Source organism: Pipistrellus hanaki (assembly GCF_964339955.1).
Source record: "Pipistrellus hanaki genome assembly, chromosome: 4".
Classification (NCBI taxonomy): Eukaryota; Metazoa; Chordata; class Mammalia; order Chiroptera; family Vespertilionidae; genus Pipistrellus; species Pipistrellus hanaki.
Genome location: NC_140506.1, coordinates 99,531,988 through 99,550,475, shown reverse-complemented (window position 1 = coordinate 99,550,475; position 18,488 = coordinate 99,531,988). Strand labels below are relative to the sequence as shown.

At 46.8% G+C, this 18,488-nt stretch overlaps 2 protein-coding genes across 6 annotated transcripts in view; one reads left to right on the top strand and one right to left on the bottom strand.

Moving 5' to 3' along the window:
• Nucleotides 1-5,319: 5,319 nt before the first annotated feature.
• The window catches only part of METTL9 (methyltransferase 9, His-X-His N1(pi)-histidine), a 39,758-nt gene continuing 26,589 nt past the window's right edge, over nt 5,320-18,488 (bottom strand). For 2 of the 4 annotated variants that reach the window (XM_084882764.1, XM_084882766.1), the window contains one exon: nt 5,320-5,957. In XM_084882764.1, coding sequence (XP_084738890.1) covers nt 5,755-5,957 — 203 coding nt within the window. In that variant the 3' untranslated portion in view covers nt 5,320-5,754. Of the gene's footprint in view, nt 5,961-18,488 lie in introns of all 4 variants that reach the window. The other 2 variants (XM_084882765.1, XM_084882763.1) reach the window with 1 other exon arrangement.
• Nucleotides 7,085-18,118, top strand: IGSF6 (immunoglobulin superfamily member 6). Of its 2 annotated transcripts, none has more exons than XM_084882774.1 (6): nt 7,085-7,829; nt 11,101-11,361; nt 13,216-13,322; nt 14,153-14,200; nt 14,518-14,595; nt 15,686-18,118. In XM_084882774.1, the coding sequence occupies exons 1-6, from the start codon at nt 7,763-7,765 to the stop codon at nt 15,734-15,736; spliced, it is 612 nt and encodes a 203-aa protein (XP_084738900.1). In that variant the 5' UTR covers nt 7,085-7,762; the 3' UTR covers nt 15,737-18,118. The 2 variants fall into 2 exon arrangements, with proteins under 2 accessions (XP_084738900.1, XP_084738899.1); XM_084882773.1 differs by having other exon boundaries at nt 7,087-7,829; nt 11,002-11,361; nt 15,686-18,117.

Sequence of the window (18,488 nt, the reverse complement as noted above, 5' to 3'; positions counted from 1 at the left end):
CCTGGTGAAGAAATAGACATACAAATCCAAGAAGCACAGGGAGTCCCAAACAAGATGAACCCAAGGAGGTCCACACCAAGACACCATAATTAAAACGCAAAAGGTGAAGCCCTGGCCAGTGTGACTGTTTGTTGGAGCATCATCTCATACACCAAAAGGTGATAGGTTTGATTCCTGGTCAGGGCACATACCCAGTTGTTGGTTCAATACCCAATGGGGGTGCATATGACAGACAACTGATCGATGGTTCTCTCTCACACCCGCTCTCTAGAAAATCAATAATGTTTAAAAAATGCAAAATGTTAAAGACAAAGAGAGACTCTTAAAAGTAGCAAGAGAAACACTGTTAGTTACCTACAAAGGAGCTCCCATAAGACTGTCAGCTTATTTCTCAACAGAAATATTGCAGGCCAGAAGGGAGTGGCGAGAAATATTCAAAATGATGAAAAGCAAGAACCTACAAGATTACTCTACTAGGCAAAGTTGTCATTTAGAATTAAAGGACAAAGAGCTTCCCAGGCAAGGAAAAACTAAAGGAATTTATCGCCATCAAGCCAGTATTACATGAAATGTTAAAGTCTTCTTTAAGAAAAAGAACAGAACAATAAAATGGCAATACATACATATCTATAATAATAAAAGCATAAAATGCTAATTAGACCAGAGGTCCTTTCAGACAAAGCCACGATGGCGGGGGCCAAGGAAGAGATGGTCACAGTGGTGGCGGGAGCCAAGCCCCTTGCATGAATTTCGTGCATCGGGCCTCTAGTCTATCAATAAATGAATCTTAAAAAATAAATAAATAAAATGAAGAAACAGGACAGAAATAGACCCATACAGAGACCAATTTGCCATTTGCCATTTGGGGGAATGGGTGAAAAAGGTGAAAGGATTAAGAAGTATAAATTGTCTATTACAGAGTAGTAATGGGGATGTAAAGTATAACACAAGGAATACAGTCAATAATGTCTAATAACTATACATGGTGTCAGATGGATGTGAGATTTATTGAGATGATTACTTAGTAAGTTATATAATATCTAATCATTATTTTGTACATATGAAACTAGTATAATACTGTATGTCAACTGTAATTGAAAAATAAATGATTTTTTTAAAGGAAAGAAATTCTGGCAGTCTATAGCATGGCTGAGCCTTGAGAACACAAAAGGACAAATATTGTGTGATCCCACTTATATGAGGGACCAAGAGTAGTCAAAGCTATAGAAAGTAGGTGATAGTGCCATGGGCTGAGGAAAGAAGGAATGGGCCATAGCCAGTTGCTCAGCGGTTAGAACATCAGCCCATGGACTGAAGGGTCCTGGATTTGACTCTGGTCAAGGGCAAGTACCTGGGTTGCAGGCTCGATCCCTAGCTCAGCCAGGGCACATGTAGGAGGCAATCAGTCAATGTCTCTCTCACATTGATGTTTCTGTCTATCTCTTCTACTTCCTTCCACTTTCTCTAAAATCATGGAAAAAACATCCTCTGGTGAGGATTAACAAAAAGAAAGAAAGGGAAGGAGAGAGGGAGGGAAGGAGGAGAGGGAGGGAGGGCGGGAGGAAGGGAGGGAGGGAGGGAGGGAGGGAGGGAGGGAGGGAGGGAGGGAGGGAGGGAAATTGTATTTAGTGGGAAGTTTCAGGTCTTTGAGATGAAATGGTGATGGCTATACACTGAATCTCCTAAATACCACTGAACTGTACACCTGGAAATTGGAAGAAAAACAAATCATGGTACTGTTTCAGTTAACAAGAGGTCACAGTTCTATTTCTAGTCAGGGCACATGCGAAGGTGGGAGGCTTAATCTCCAGTAGGGATCATGCAAGAGGCAGACAATTGATGTTACCCTCCCACATCGACATTTCTCTCTTTTCCTTCCTCTCTAAAATCAATAATAATGTTTTTTAAAAGTAAGCAATTAAATATGGTATCCGGAATCCTCTACTAAAATAGAAAATTTTATTAGTGAAAAAATGGGCCAATAGCTTGTAGTGTACTTAATACTAATGTACCAAAGTTACTTTCTTAGTTTTGACATATATACCATGACTACTAAGATTAGGGAAACTAGATAAAGAGTATACAGAGTGGTTCTCAACCTTCCTAATGCCGCAACCCTTTAATACAGTTCCTCATGTTGTGGTGACCTCCAACCATAAAATTATTTTCGTTGCTACTTCATAACTGTAATTTTGCTACTGTTAATAAATTATAATGTAAATATCTGTGTTTTCCGATGTTCTTAGGCAACCCTGTTAGCCCACAGGTTGAGAACCACTGCTGTAGAGCCTAAGACCATCGGAAAACACAGATATTTACATTATAATTCATTAACAGTAGCAAAGTTACAGTTATGAAGTAGCAACGAAAATAATTTTATGTTGGGGTCACCACAACATGAGGAGCTGTATTAAAGGGTCGCGGCATTAGAAAGGTTGAGAACCACTGGTATACAGGAACTGGTTGTACTATCTTTGCAAGATTTCTTTAAATCTAATATTATTCCAAAATAAAAGTTTATTTTAAAATGAGTTTTTTAAAAAGCAAGCAACAACTTTAAAGTTAGAATTCCTACATAGAAGACAAAGACAACAAAAACATATTAGAATTGACTAAGCAAGCAGCAAAATATGAATACCTATACAGATAGCCACAGTAGGTGTGGAATTTTATTGTACTGTCCACTGTACCAGCTAGGAACTGTGAGATTTGCTAGTGTAAATTTTTTTAAAAATATATTTTATTGATTTTACACAGAGAGGAAATGAGAGGGACAGAGAGCTAGAAACGTCGATGAGAGAGAAACATCGACCAGCTGCCTCCTGCACACCCCCCACTGGGGATGTGCCTGCAACCAAGGTACATGCCCTTCACCGGAATTGAACCCGGGACCTCTCAGTCCGAAGACCGACGCTCTGTCCACTGAGCCAAACCGGTCCCGGCATGCTAGTGTAAATTTTCACCACAAAACATTATCTCAGAACCCACTAATTGCAAAAGGCAGGCTGTTGAAGTTCACATTGCAGCACTAGTTCCGTAACGACCTGGGTGCCTTTTCCCACTTGGGTCACACGCGTTTCTTATTGTGGATACAAGGTAAACCTCCTTCCGCCAACTCGTGATTTTATATCTTTGGTAAGCTGATTGTCAGTTTGTGAGCAGTCTCTTTGGAGTCAATAATGAACCTCGGCGTACCGCTCAGACCAGATGGCCTTGACTCGCGGTCCGTCTTCCGGCTTTAACATGGTGCAGAGAATGTAAGCTTATTTGGAAGCATACAGGCACCTGCACACACGTGCGGTGTCACTTTAGTCACTGGAAGCCCGTGTTCCATGTGCCGTCGTTGTTAGAGGAAAAAGACCATGAAGCTTCATCAGTCACCAAGTGGTGGGAAGCAACTGGTAGAAACGTCTTGCTTTGCGCTGAGTCTATTTAGACTCAGAACGAAGTGGAACAAAGCTCTTCTCAGAAAGACGACATGAGCACGAGGTTCTCTTTCCCAGCGGGCTTCTTTCCTGGGACAGACCAACTGTGTAAAAGCTGATCCGACTCAGAGAAGCCGAGGAGATACACTGTCGCTTTAACTACTCTGCCAAGGGAGAAACGACTAAGAGCATTGTCTCTCCTTCCCTCCCCTCCAAAGCCAGTCCTCTGAGCACCGAGGGGCTGCAGCCGCAGGTGCGAGGAGCTACAGCTGCAGGTGCGGCTTGCATTTCCCTCCTCCACGACCTAAGGTCAGATAGTTAGCCTGCTTTGACCACAAATAGAGCTCTTAATTTCTCTAGCACAACCTGAACTTGATACGAGGCACTTACACAAAAAATGGTGCAGACAAGAAGGCAGCTTTATTGTACTTTGGGAGGGATAACATGATTCCATTTAGGGAAGGAAAAAAAAGCCATTGACACTGAGTGAGCAACAGCGCCATCTAGTGAAATGGTGGCGCACCACCAGGCTTCGGAAACCAGCTAGGAACTGTGAGATTTGCTAGTGTAAATTTTCACCACAAAACATCAAAGATAATTGGGTCTTCGGAGAATCTAATTTTAAGAAACAATTTTTATCTTCGAAATGCATAAATGTGCTTTCTCTGCTTTTTTGAGTAACAAATGAGTTTTGTTTTGAACAGACCATGAAATTAAGTCTCAATTTCGAAGTTATGAAACACTGGGGCAACCCGCCTCTTTGAACATCTATCACTCTTGCACTCTCGTTCAACAGTCTAATAGCGACCCCCGATAATGACAGACAGTTCCTAAAGAAGCAAAACTCAACTGCACAAGAACTCCATTGTTTACTCATTTCCGCCTTCTATCCTTAACAGTCTATGGTGCTAAGTATTTTCACTTCACTTATTTGAATTCCTGGAAAAAAGCTTTAGAGCGTACCAACAATTCTGTATAAATCACATAACCCAACTCTTATTGTGACCACACCAGGACAGCGGAGCCTCGGGCGTGAGGATGCGGGAGTGCCGCTCCTAATGAGCAGCGAAGCCGTTCTTCTCCAGGCTTCACCCCGCCTCTCACCCAGGTGCTGCAGTAAACGTGCTGATTTGATGACTTCTATGAGCTTATAGATGGGGATATTTAGTGAAACACCTGGCTGGGAAAAGAAAGTTGTGACAATAACATATTGTTCATAAACAGCAATCTCAAATCGGCAACTCTGTGATTACGAGATTTTAGATTCTGGGTTAGCGCTCTGCTCTTTGGAATATCCACAACGGTTGCTGACCAGCTAATGAGTTCCTGCATTGCAACATTTCTGGGTATATGGTGGAGGCATTCACAGATTCTAGAATGCACAAGTCCGACACAGTCTTCATCAGCCCATATGCTTGGCAACTAATAAATTCAGGGAAGAATTTCAGGATGAACCAAGTTCTGGGAAAGAGGTATAAAAGTGTAGGGGAAGAAGTGGAATTAAAACATCTTTAGGCTCCATTTTTTTTTTGGTAGACGTAACTGAATGTTTCAGTTCTGAGAACCTGAGATTGTCCAGAAACACAAAGTTCTGAGTGTAGGACGTTAGCTACCACAAAGGCAGACCCAGTGTTTTGCATTCCCCAAAGCGACATGAACTGGGGAGTGGGTGGTAGTCCCTGAAGTACTGTATCCAAGTGAGGTGGTTCTCTTGAGGGCTGGTCTGACTGCCTCAGTGTTCACAATTCACATCCCCCCCCCCCCCGCCCCGCCCCGCCCGCCTCAGTCCTTCCTGCAGCTGCATCTTCCACATGACGTGACTAGTGGGTGTCCCTGAAGTCAAAGCAGTGCAAGGTCCTGGGAGCCTTTCATGAACTCAAACCTGATACCGAAGTCTCGCCAAAAGAGTTTATTAGCATGATTAAAACATTTTCTTGAATAAGGACAGAAAGATGTCTAAACAGGAAAGAGTGCCTGTGGCTATACCTTATAACCAGTATTGTAACTGAAGGACACCTTCACCGCCAGTCTTCACTTTGTCAGAAACAACCCGCATTTGCTGTTTCCAGGGGAAGTCACGACTATTGCTAGGCCTTGGAAGGAGTCCCTACTGCAATTGAGTATAAAAAATATCTCCTGTAATTGGAGTGAGACCTGCATACTGAGAAAGAGCTGATAAAATCACCAAAGAGTTGGGTTGTTTTTTAAAAAGACATTCCTTTTACACACTACAAAGAAATAATTAATATTTTGGCTTTTTAAATTCCTACATGATCTTTAGCCCGACAGTCCCCGCTCCTCCCCGCGTAAAGCAGAACGCAGACTCGGGTTACACGGGTTTGAGAACGAAGACAGCGTCGTCCAGGACGTAGTAGTCGTTGTACATGTCCCCTTCGCACAGGTACGGCAGTCTGGTGAAAGCCTCGATAACAAAACCCGCTTTCCCGAACACTTCAGGCAGACTGTTCACTTGCTCTTCCCAGTTCTGTCCCTTGATTTCCAAAATTTCTGATGGCTTGTCCCACTTGCCACCTACTAAAACAAAGAAAACATTAAGTTAAATTCTTGAACAAACAAGTTGTTTGAAGAGGGAGGGAGGGCAGAGGGTGCTATGTGCTGGGTGCTCTGCTGACTCCCTCCCAGGCCCCTGGGGTCGGGGACAGAGACCAGGAGCAGACTGAAAGGCTGGAGGAGCCCGGCTGGCAGGCCCATGCGTGTCAGAGCAGCAGGAGCGCCGGGTTCCGCCCCAAAGCTCACCAAGCACTGGAACACTGAGGCAGGGAAAACACGTGCTCCTGGAAAGAGGGTTTTGGATAAATACAAGGAAACACCACTGCTGTAGTAAACTTATGCAACATATTAGGTTTATTAGGCCGAAAATAAAACTACATTAATACATAATTTTAATTTATAAAAATAGATAATCGGTGTGCTTTTCAAGAGAAGCTGATCCACTCTCTAACTTTTCTTTAAAAAAAAAGAAAATATATATATATATATATATATTTATAATTGATTTCATAGAGGGAGAGAGAAATAGAAACATCAGTGATGAGAATCATTGATTGGTTGCCTCCTGCATGCACCCAACTGGGGATCGGACCCACAACCTGGGCATGTGCCCTTGACTGGAATTGAACCTGAGACCCTCAGTCCGCAGGCCAATGCTCTATCCACTACTAAGCCAAACCAGCTAGGGCCACACCCTAACTTTTCAAAATAACTGCATAAAAGTAAAGCTCCGACCAGAGACAGCGGGAGAACAGGTGTCCCACATTCCCAAAGCATCATGGGGGCAAAGGAAGGTCTTTAGCTCACATACATACCAAGCATGGACTAGCGACACACACAATGTAAATTCAGGGTGCCTGTTGATACTATGGTGACACTAACACACAAAACTTAAGTGTTATAAATGCAGACTGGGGAAAACGTTCTGTACGTAGGAAACCATGTCACTGTCTGTGCCCAGAGCACAAGCACTGAGTGGGGAGGTGTCACAAGGACACACTCTCCTGCCACCAGCGCCAGCACGTGGCCAGAGCTCAAGCACACACACTCGGCCCTGGCATGAAGAGCTGGTGCCCCAGGAGTGAGAATGGAGCCTCCATCTTCCCCCCCCCCACCCCCTCCCCACCCCCGCTCCGGGGGTGTTGCAGTGGCGGGGCGCCAAGGCTGGGGCAGCACCGGTCAGGTGCCTGGCGGTAGCGTGGGCTTCAGATCAGCTTGATGGAGTGACCGGGGCATTTTTCTGGGCTGCAGCCCACATGCGGTTCTCCCCCCTTCCCAGTGGCTCTGTGACCCTCCATCCTTTCCTTAAATTCCCTCTTGCTTAGGCCAGCAGAGTCCATTTGAGCAGAGTTCTTTTGCTTAGAAAGAACCTGAGCAGGAGGCAGGTGGAGCAGGGTTGGGAGGTATGGATGACAGGTTCCACACACCTGCTTCCCCGACACAGTAAAAAGGGGTCACACAAAACTGGCACAGCCGCTTCTGGCACACAGCGCATTGCTCATACTGTGAGGTGCTGACCATTCACTAATCTCGCCCTGCTCAGACCCAGCAGTGACTCCCAGGACCGGCCAGGCTCACTCAGACCGCCCAGTGCTGGAGGCTTTGTGAAAAGCCGAGGCAGATGAATCATGTGAACACCTAGAAATGTGCTCTAGGCTCAAGTCTCAACTTCAAATGGCGAAACTGCATTACAGACAACATTTACACAATTTCAAAAAGTTCCTGATTATGGTTCCTTAATAAGAGTTCCTCTCGTCAGTTCTTCCTTTCTAAAAAGAGGAAAGCACAGGCACCCTCTCCACACACACGCTCTCCGCCCCACAGACATGGAGGCTGTGCGCGGGGCCAGGGCGCTCCTCGGCCTGGGAGTCGGTCTGATTCTGTGCTGTGTCGGTAAGCTGCTTTTTCTCCTCCACTTTACTGAAATCAATTGCTTTTTTCTTGCCTAATGCATTTATGTTTTAAGCCCCTACAAAATAGTTTTCAAACGTATAGCACGATGGAAATTGTCTAAAGTTTCCTTTTCCCCAGGGAAATAGGGGAGAAAGGGGCAGCTGGACGTTTCACGTTAGACTGAAACATCCCCTCTGCTCCGGCTGCTGTGCAGAGAGGACCTCACCGAAGGTGAGGCCTGCAGTTCCGGGCGCCGGCCATCAGTGAGGAGGGACAGGGCGAGCCGAGCACACACCCTGAATGCCTCCCAAGGGCAGTGCTTCTGAAACGCCGCATCTGGGAATGAGAGTGGCGAGGGGAGGGGGACGGACGGACTGCTTCAGCTCCTTTCCCGGAGTGACCGCCCGATCACAGACCCCAGTTTAAATTCTGCTGCTTCTGTTTTCATCCATGAAAGAAAGTGGTTCCCATTTGCAGTTCAAACAATCTCATCCTAGTTCTGATACATCTAATGATCTCAGTTTTGACCCACAAAGTTTGGGTCGTAGGGCACAGAAGGCAGCAAAAGCTCTTAAAATTAACTTTTTACCTGTTAAAAATAAATATCAAAATGTTAACAGTGGTTATTTTGGGTGATTTCTCACTTCTACTCTCAATATTCTATTAGGTGCACTTACGTTTGTAAGCTTGTCACTGGTGTGATTTTAAAGTAGAACCTGCTCTTTAAAGATGCTCCCTGAAGGCGGGAGTGGGCAGGTGGGGCCGCGGTGCCAGCTGCTGCTTCCGCACGCTCAAAGCTGTCGCTAGAGGCTTTCTCGGTGTCAAATATTCGCTTTTAACTTATTTTCTAGTTTTGATTTTAAAAATAGTAAAATAACCTTTTTAAATTCCCTCCACCAAGGAGATAAACTTTCAACCTTTTCAGAGGAGCAGGCTGTGTGCGCACATTGTCCCAACTTCTCTTTTTGTGGAGATGTTGCCTAACTGGGCAGGAAGAAACAGAAGTTTCCTCACAGTCTGCTCTCACAACTCAGGAAACCCTACCGCTCATTTGTTCCCACTCAGACTCATTTTGCAGAACTGGAAATAGGCGGAGATTTAAAACTCCAGCATTGCAAAAATTTCTTTAATCCTGGGCGCTAGTGCTCCAGGAAAGTGCTACAGGCCGGCTTCTCTTGCCCTGGCTGCTGCTCAGTGCTTAGAGTGCTGACCTGTGCACAGAAGAGCCTCGGGGTCAATGCCTGGTCAAGGGCATGTACCTGAGTTGCAGGTTTGATCCCTGGCCCTGTCAGGCATGTGTGGGAGGCAAATAACCGATGTCTCTCTCACACCGACGGTTCTCTGTCTCTTTTTCTCTCTCTCCTCCTTCCTCTTTTCCTCCTTTTCTCCCTTTCCCTCTCACCCCCCCTCTTCCCCCCCTTCCACTTTCTATAAAACTCAATGACAAAAATATCCTCAGGCTAGGATTTTTTAAAATGTATTTTTATTGATTTCAGAGAGGAAAGAGAAAGAGAGAGAGATCAATGATGAGAATCAGTGATCAGCTGTCTCCTGCACACCGGGGATTGAGGCAGAAACCCGGGCATGTACCCTTGACTGGAATCGAACCCAGGACGCTTCAGTCCACACAGGCTGATGTTCTATCCATTGAGCCAAACCAGCTAGGGTGGATTAGGATTTACAAACGAGAAAAAAAGCCAGCTTCTCTTTTAAGAATTCCATCCCATAGAGGACTTAGAACTGAGACACTTGGTTAATCGGTTACATTCCAACAGGCTCAAGTCCAAGTCCAAGCCTCCAAGATAAAATGATCACCTGCCGAAAGTCAGTGTTCGCTAACGTCCAGGGTGACATGTGGGCTGAGGCATGCGCTGCTCCGAGCCTGTGCAGCCTGCCCGTGCCCCGGTGCTCCGGGTGGCCTGACCCTCTCCCACGGCTCACGTTTATGAGGTCACTTAAGCTCCCAGCTCATCTCAAACTGTAAAAATGCTAAACTAAAAACGCAGCAAGAACAGCTCTGCCTCACCACCAGGCCTGTAAGAAAGTGAGGTGAACACGGCCCATCCGGAGCTCAAGCACCAGACCAGCTGGTCTTTCTTCCATTTCATTTGCTGACACAGACCTTTTAGAAACATGCAACCTGGCAGAAGTCAGACTAAAAACTGGCCAAAATAATTCCAATGTGTCTCAACCAATGCTACTCCAGGCCGAGCTCACCCCCCACGGGCTGTGACAGAATCTCCATTTATAAACACCTGGGTGGCTCCCAGCTTCACACGCGTGTAAGGTCGAGGTAGGGTCAACATGCGTGACGGGAAGCAGCACAACACAGGGGGCGGCATGGCCTGGGTGTCCAGGCCCAGCTGCTCACACCGCTGGACGCCTGCAGGGATCTCACTGGCGTGGGCCCTGTGGAAGCAGGAAAGCAGCGGTACCTACCTTTCCTGACCATCCTGCATCAGTGGCCTCCCTAGCCCCAAGGGGCAGGATGCTACCCCCATTCTGCTAGCGAGGACGCTGGGCCACACACCACAGACCAGGCAGAGCCAGGACCCCACCTCAGGTCCGTGCCTGTCGCCCCAATGTTTCCATCCAAGCAGCGACCGCGGCTGGGAAACCAAATTTGCTGGGCCAGGCAGGATGGGCCGTTAGGCCTCCGCTCAGCAACGAGCCCGGCAGCATTCCCCAGGTGTACTTCTTGCCTTGCACAACGTCGCCCACAGAGACAACCCAGCTCACAAAGGGGAACCGTGAAGGCCCATGAATTCCTAGCAATCCCACCCCACAAGGCAAACCCCAAATGCCTCCTGCTCACGTGGCTCCGTCACGGCAGCACTGCCTGCCTGAGGGGCCTGATCGCAGCACCGCCCGGACACGGGCCCTGCGAGGCCAGGGTGTGGAGGAGGAGGCAGGCTCTGCGGTCCCAGGGAAGCGTGTCAGTCAGTCCGCAGAGCGTGATCACGGGGACCCCGACCTTCTGATGGGGCAGGGCCGACCCCACTGGACTCTCTGGGGCTGTTCCCAAGTAACCAGGCAGGAGACATGGGAGCTGGGAAAGTGAGGGCACTGGTGTCCCTGCTTCAGTCCTGTTTGTGCGGGGCCTAAAGTAAGAAAGTGGGTTCCCTGGCCCACAAAGGCCAGCGAGAGCAAAGCAGCAGCTGTCTCCCTCCAGGTGCCGCGGGCGGCTGCACCGTCTCCGTCTCGCAGCCCCCCGTCCTCGAAGCAGACGACACACAAGGGGCTGTGACCGTGGCCTGCTCCTTCTCCATAGTGGGCTGCCCCGCCGGGCCCCCCAGCAGCCTGTGGTTCCGCTTTGGGGCTCACCGGACGGAGACCCTCTGCGTGGACGGGTGCACAAGTGAGGCCGACAAGTTTACGATGAGGATGGCCCTGGCACAGAACCAGGTCTCCCTCACGGTCAACCGGCTGACACCCAATGACAGCGCCATCTACGTCTGTGGACTCGCCGCGCCCAGCTCAGAGGACCCGAGGGCCAAGCAGGCCGGAGCGGGGACCGTGCTGGTGGTGAGAGGTCAGTGGTCACGCTGTGCTCCAGCACACCGCACGCTGTGCGGCCTTTATCACGCTGCCCCCTACACGCCGAGCGCCACAGCTCTGCGCTCAGTCCCCTGCCAGGGCAGGCCATGACCGAGCACAGGCCAGCGCACCGCGGTTGGAAAACCCCCGGGAGCGCCTCTCCAGGCTCCACAGCCGGCGGTATGCCGGTGCCCGGCCTCTCCCCCGCCCCGATGTCACCGGTGAGGGCGACCTTCCTGGTGGGGGGGTGAGTGGAGGAGCGTGCAAGCCTTGTTAACCACGCCGCCGTTCTCGGGAACTGGCCTGTATCACACCATCGAGAACAAAGCACTGCAGGGGCACATTTATCTCACACAAGGGATCGATAAATTGGTCCCAGAAAAAACATGCATTTGGAGAATAAATACAAATTTAGGGAGAAGCCAGAGGGTGGACAGAAGAGGAAGGGACTAGCGTGACTCTGGCTCTTGAGATTTGTTAAACCCATGACAATTTCCTCATTCAGTGAGGATACTGACCCTAGCCAACGTTAAGAAATGAAAAGCTTCACCTGACTGGGAAAACAAAGAGAGGCAGCAACTCCCAGACTCGCTCTCTTCCTGCAAAATGCCTCCCGTATGACGGGCGCCGAGAGCACGGAACGGGCTCGCCGGAGCAGCACGCTGCACACGCGCAGGACTGTGCAGGCCGCCCCGCTGCACCCTGCTAACCACTAGCGCGTCTTCATGGGCGCCGGGTATCCCACTGCCACTTACCCTCACTCCACTCTCACCTGTAAGGTGCATTATAAATGAATTAATGTGCACAGAGCACTTCTATTGGTGCCTAGCTTGTAGCAAGCCCTCAACCAATGGCAGCTTCAGACAAGAGCACAAACACATGACTCTGGAGATTCGTACAGCTCACTGCAGCCAAAGAAAAATGTAAGCTTGTGTGGAGAGAAAGTCTTGTTTGGAGCAGAAATGAACGCATCGCTCATACGGGCATGGAAAATTCCTGCCTTTTCCGTACAGCTCCTAATTTAGCACTTGAGACATTTTTTTTAAAGTTTTCCTACTAGAGTTAATTTGTTAGTTTCAGAAAAAAATATACATTGTATAAACTGAGTTCACAGGATAAGCATCTGCAGGCATGTAATTGAAAAGTACAGGATATTCGGATAATGATTATAAATCCAATTGTATTTTGCACTTCAAATAATCAAGTACTTGAAGACAGCGTGTTACCCCACCCCTACCGAGAGCTCGGCACACCTCCTGCAAGGAGGGAGAATTCAGAATGTGAAACTGGACTCAGTAATTCTCCTTCCAGGACTTCATGAGCAAGAAGGGGCAGGGCACAGCAGCTGTCTTTTAAGTGTGTAACAAGCACTGAGGTCCACCACGCCAGATGGCACTAGTCAGCTAGCGTCTGAACAGCTCGAGGCGGCAGCGCTGACAAGCACAGGGACACCTCTCCACCCACAGTCAGAGGCCCAGACACTGCAGCCATCGCCGCCAAGAGCACCTTCCATGCCCTTGAACTGTCTTGAAATATCTACCTAACTTTAAGCAAGGTTTTATATAAAAAGTGATTCTTACCCTTATGACAATTAATTGGATTTTAAAACTTCTTAGTTTTAAAAACAAGTAACATTTTCAGTATAATACATTTTTAAGAACTGATGAACAAGCTTTAATCATATCATATACTTGAATGTCTTTAAAATCAAGAGACCATAAATACATTCTTATGAATTGCCAGGCGGAGTGTGTGTTTCACCTCTAAAATGGAGCTTCAGTTGAGCCCTAAATGTGTATCAGGGTAGTAAGTTCCCGCTGACGGCTGTCTCTGCTCTGCAATTAACCAGGAGCGGGAGGCCCGGGCACGGCCCTGCGGGGGCTCCTGGCGGCTCTGCTGGCTCTGCTCTCTGTCTACGTGGTCGCGGTGCTCGGCATCTTCGTCATCCTCACCAGGGTAAGTCCAACTGCCTTGCACCGGACCCCAAAGCCTTGACTGTCATCCACGGAAAGGACGCCCTGCTGTCCACACGGAGCCTCGGAACAGCTCCCTCGTCTCCCTGAGTGGCGGCAGGAAACACGCCTGCTGGGGAGTCGGAGAAGCAAGCACATTTTCATCCCAGCAATCGGCCCTGACCAGAGGACCCGGTGTTTTCTCTTTAAAACCTGTAATATTGGAATAAGGACCCTTCTTCAAAACCTTCTTATATGCTATCTTTCTGCTGCGGGGGGTTGGGGGTGGTGGTTAAGAATGAGCAAAAAGGGTCTGGCCAGCGTGGCTCAGCAGTTAAGCGTTGGCCAATGGGCCAGGGGGCTGGGGCACACGACTGGGCTCGATCCCCAGTGTGGGTACGGGAGGCAGCCGGTCAGTGCTTCTCTCATCACTGATGCTTCTATCTCTCCCTCTCCCTAACTCTCTTTAATCTATAAAAATATATTTTTTTAAAAAATGAGCAAAATGAGTTAACAAAAAGATTAGGAGTTGTCTAAAATATTTTTAAAAAGCCTAAAGTTTTTGAGAAAGAGTACCTGTCTCCTGGCTGCTCAGATGCTGCTATAAGTGGGGGTCTATGTGTGTGATATTAGGGTTGCTATAAATACAACAATCAATACCAGTCTGAGTTATCTTATTAATATAATAAAAGCATCTCAGAAACAGCATGAAAATGACTAACTCTTACTGTACAGCATTAAATATTAAGTTAGCTCAATCTTATGGGAGGTGTCCGCCGCACTTGTTTTAAGTACATAAAATATCTCTTAACATTTTCCTTTTCTTTTTGACAGTCAAAATCTAACACTCTAAGAAACAAAGAAAAAGAAGATTCACAAAAGGTACAGACCAATATTTGTAAAGTATCTTTCACACTGTGGCTGGTTGTAACTATTTCAAATCAGAAACAGTTTAAGAGACACAGAGAGCATCGTGGTAACTAATCATAGCTACTGTCTCCTAATTGTTGAGAAACTCAATGATAATCTCAAATGATAAGCTGAGATTGAAACTTGATAGTTCTCAGCCATAAATTCTACTTACCATACTAAAAATATCAGAGCTAATGGTAGGAACAGGTATGCTGAGGTAGGGGGGACGCAACATCCAGCACTTCGGGCCCTAAGACAGAGGCACTTTTTCTCATTTGCATTTACAGAAGAGTGCCAGGCGTATTTTCCAGGAAATTGCTCAAGAACTTTATAACAAGAGACATGTGAGAACAAGTCAACAACCCGTAAGTATAAAGTATGAGAAAGATGTCATGCCATGATACAGCATGCTTGACTAAACCTGAGCTGCCAACACACCATCGATGTGATGGTTTCCTGTAGAGCCTCCGCACACGGAGTCCCTCCCAGAGCCTGCCGGGGTGAGCGCCGCCCAAAGGTGTCGGACACAGCGGGGACAGGCAGGCGCCGCAGTGCCGTGGACTCGGGAAGCGCAGGGCTACTAGCAATGCTCTCAGTGCAGACGAGGGCGCTCGGAGTCAGCGCCCCTTTGTACAGTACGCAGGAGACGCCACATCCGTGCTGCAACACTGTGGATGGAGCTCTACAGTAACATTATTTGTTCCCAGAGGGCAGACAGAAATTCACAGCTGTAAAGACACAGCCAATGGGAATAAAAGCTGATGTGTCTTCAGTCTCGGGGGCTGGGCGGCAGGAAGAATGCCGACCGCCTCGGCCAGCGTCTCTCCAAGCCCTGTGTGAGCAGGTGTTCCCAACAAGACGCTGCTGCACAGCCAGCAGAGCCATACTTGGGTCCCATGGCACATGACCAGATGCTCAGATTTGAGTTAAAAATATACAAAATACTGAGCTTATGTACTACTAACGGTGTTTTCCTCTTAAACGGCAGCTAAAGGGCAAATGTAACAGGTTTCTGAAAGAGATGTTTTTTAAAACTCAACCTTAAAAAAGACCATATTCTCTCTTCATGCAGGAGAGAATATGGTCCACGGCATCATTTCATCCTCCGGGTATCTGCAGACACACTAAGAAGTGGTGCCCCCGCAGAGGTGCCGCTCGCTCTGACTAACCCTAATGCCCACTCACTCTCAGTGAGGCTGGCACCTGTTCCAGCAAAGGGAACCAGTGGCCTGCAGGGAGGCCTGGGAATGGGAACGGCACCACGCTGCAGCCAGGGCTGTGGCAATGGCATCTGAACAGGAAGAGTAACGTTCAGTTCTCACAACTTCGCTAAATACCTGACCTTTAAAGTACTGGAAGGGCACTCAGGACCCAGAATGCAAGATGGCATATATGTTGTGTTCTGTGTGCATCACTGGTTATGTAACCTTAAATATGGCTTACTGACTATTGCAGGAGAAAGACAACACTTATGAAAACAGGACAGCACTGGACAACTATGAATGACCATAGGAATCATCTAATCTTCAACTACGTCACTGAAAATTCAGAAGTTATGGTAGTTTTAATGGACATATACCCACCAGGCTTTAAAACATAAACCAAGATGAATGGAAAAGACAACTGGGCACAAGGAAGGATGCTGGGTACAAGAAACTAAAACCAACACTCAAACGCAACAACACTGCACACCCTTTCCTAACTCACTAAAAGAATTCCAAGCATTCTAACACTTTCCAGAAAGCTTGTTTTATACCATGCATCCTATATGTGCTTCATTCAACGTGAGGTGTGTGATGGTGATTACCATGAAGAAGATCTGAAGTCCTACCATATGTCTCAGTCTTGAGTGGAGGAACCGCCTATGGGTTGTACAAGTGGTGGCCCAGTGAGATTAAGCTGAAGGCGGAGGGAGGGAAGGAGGGAGGGATTAAAATCTGAGCTGGAGAAAAATCATCTCACAAAGTACCTTGGAGCAAAACTCATCTCCTTTAGTACTGCTTTGGGCAATAGCATAGTGCACATTCTCGGCCAGGTATGCAAAATGCTACCAACAAAGAGTGAGACTAGAATAGAATACAGAGTAAGAACATGGTAGCTAAAATATAGAAAATCCAAAGCAGAAGGTTGAACAGAGAAAAACTTCAGAACTGTTCATCCCAGACAACTCTACATGTCTACATTGTGCCAAGAAAACAGGTTATGGATTGTTCTTTGAAGGCTACTTCAATGCAAAAAAATTATTTAAAGTGCCTGCAAGTGTATACTCATACTAAATATGAGTTACAGCCTATTGTTTTTACTTCATTAAAGTGTTTCTTTTAAAATGGCAATAAATAAGTGCACTCTTATTTTTAAAACTCAAGTAGAATTTAAATGTTTTAAGATCCCTTTAAAAACGTTTGGCATGATGAATGACTTAAATCCATAATCTTCAATCTTTCTAGTTACACAAGCCAGAAAAAGGAAAGAGGAAGGGAGCGTGTAAACACATTTTATTTGTGTGTATACATATGTTGTATATGTATGCTTTATTAAGTACAGTGTATGTGTGAGCATGTATTGTGTATCTTAGACATTGAAATAGAAATTAAAAATTGGCATAAAAAGTAATATACAGTTGACTCTTAAACAATGCAGGGGTTAGGGACACCAACTTCCTCTCCCCCTGGGCAGTCAAAAATACACTTTTAACTTTTGATTCCCCAAAACTTAACTACTAACAGCTTACTACTGACCAGAAGCCTTACCAATAACAAAAACAGCCAACACATAAGCTAGATAAAATGTTATTAAGAGTGACTGCTATATGTATAATGTGCATTCTTTTTTAAAATATGTATTTTTACTGATTTCAGAGAGGAAGGGAGAGGGAGAGAGAGACATCAATGATGAGAGATAATCATCGCTCGACTGCCTCCTGCACGCCCCACACTGGGGGGTTGATCCCCGGGCAAGTGCCCCGACCGGGAATCGAACTGTGACCTCCCAGTTCACAGGTCAATGCTCAGCCACTGAGCCCCGTCGGCCAGGCTAACGTGTCTTCAGGTATTAATCCATCTAGCCAACAATACTTACTGAGCACTTCACAAGTGCAAGCTGAAGGCCTCTGCTCACTGCCCTGGGTCCTGCCGAGCACGCCGCCCTTCCCAGCCCCCATGCACGCTCTCATGCTGTTCTGCTGAGCCAAAAGCTTCACAGAAACCAAGACTACCCTGTCACCTCCCACGAAAACCCACAGTACCTTGTCATATTTCCTATCAGACTACCTTGCACTATCATTTACATCTATCTGCCTTCGGTACTATTCTGTGAGTATTTTAAGGCTAGAGCCATGTTTTCATTATATCTTTGTATTTCCACTATCGAGGCAATGCCTGGAATGTAGTAGGCTCTCAGATGTCATCATATGAATGCAACTGAACAATGCTGCTATAGAAAAATACTTTTTCTGCACTTCAGTGAGCTATGACGCACATTCACTGCTTAGCCATCCCTCCATAAAGACTGCTACTCTCTGAGCACCCAGAATAGGCACTGGAAAGGGTTATGCGACAGCTTTCTGTTAGATTAAGTTTCCCATGACAATGAAAACAATAATACTGAAAGAACTAAAGAGGGAAACAGAGTGTGGTTTTAGTGTCTACACACCCTACAAGGGCACTTAAACCGCATAGGGAAAAGATGGTGGTGGGCTTTCTGCATGAGCCCACTCCCCCTGCTGCACCTCCGGCCAATAGGAATGCACTTGAGTTTCTGTGGAGCAAGTCGCATAAGCCCATGCCAAATGCCAACTCTGAGCTGAAATCAGAAAGCAGAATAAAGACATCAGATTATGATCATCATTGTTAAAGGCACTCGACAGGCAGATCTAAAGGACGTTGACAAATATTTCAGATTGAAGAACTGTGAACAAATGTGATCAATAAAGCCACAAATAAAAACCAAGTAACTATGGGATGGGATGGCATAAATCTGGCATGGCAAACGCCAGTGCTAAAACAGACACCACTGAGCACTACCCTCCACATCAGATCATTTAATCCTCACAACATACCTCCAGGTAAGCATTAGCCCATTTTACAGACGAAACACTAAGCTTAATGAGAGGCTACCTACACTTCTAACACAGGCTGGCCCTCAAAGCCCAGGTTCTTCCCAGGAAACAGTCTGCCAGTCTTGCTTGTTCTATGTAGACAGATGGGAGCTCTTAGACTAAATGAGTCTAATTTAACTAGAACAATTAGCATGGGAAAAA

Excerpts from the sequence above, each read along its gene's own strand:
- IGSF6 (XM_084882773.1), top strand. The coding sequence starts at position 7,763 with ATGGAGGCTGTGCGCGGGGCCAGGGCGCTCCTCGGCCTGGGAGTCGGT. Across the intron at positions 14,201-14,517 it reads AAAAAGAAGATTCACAAAAG|AAGAGTGCCAGGCGTATTTT; the intron begins GTACAGACCAAT and ends TTGCATTTACAG. Across the intron at positions 14,596-15,685 it reads TGAGAACAAGTCAACAACCC|GAGAAAGACAACACTTATGA; the intron begins GTAAGTATAAAG and ends TGACTATTGCAG.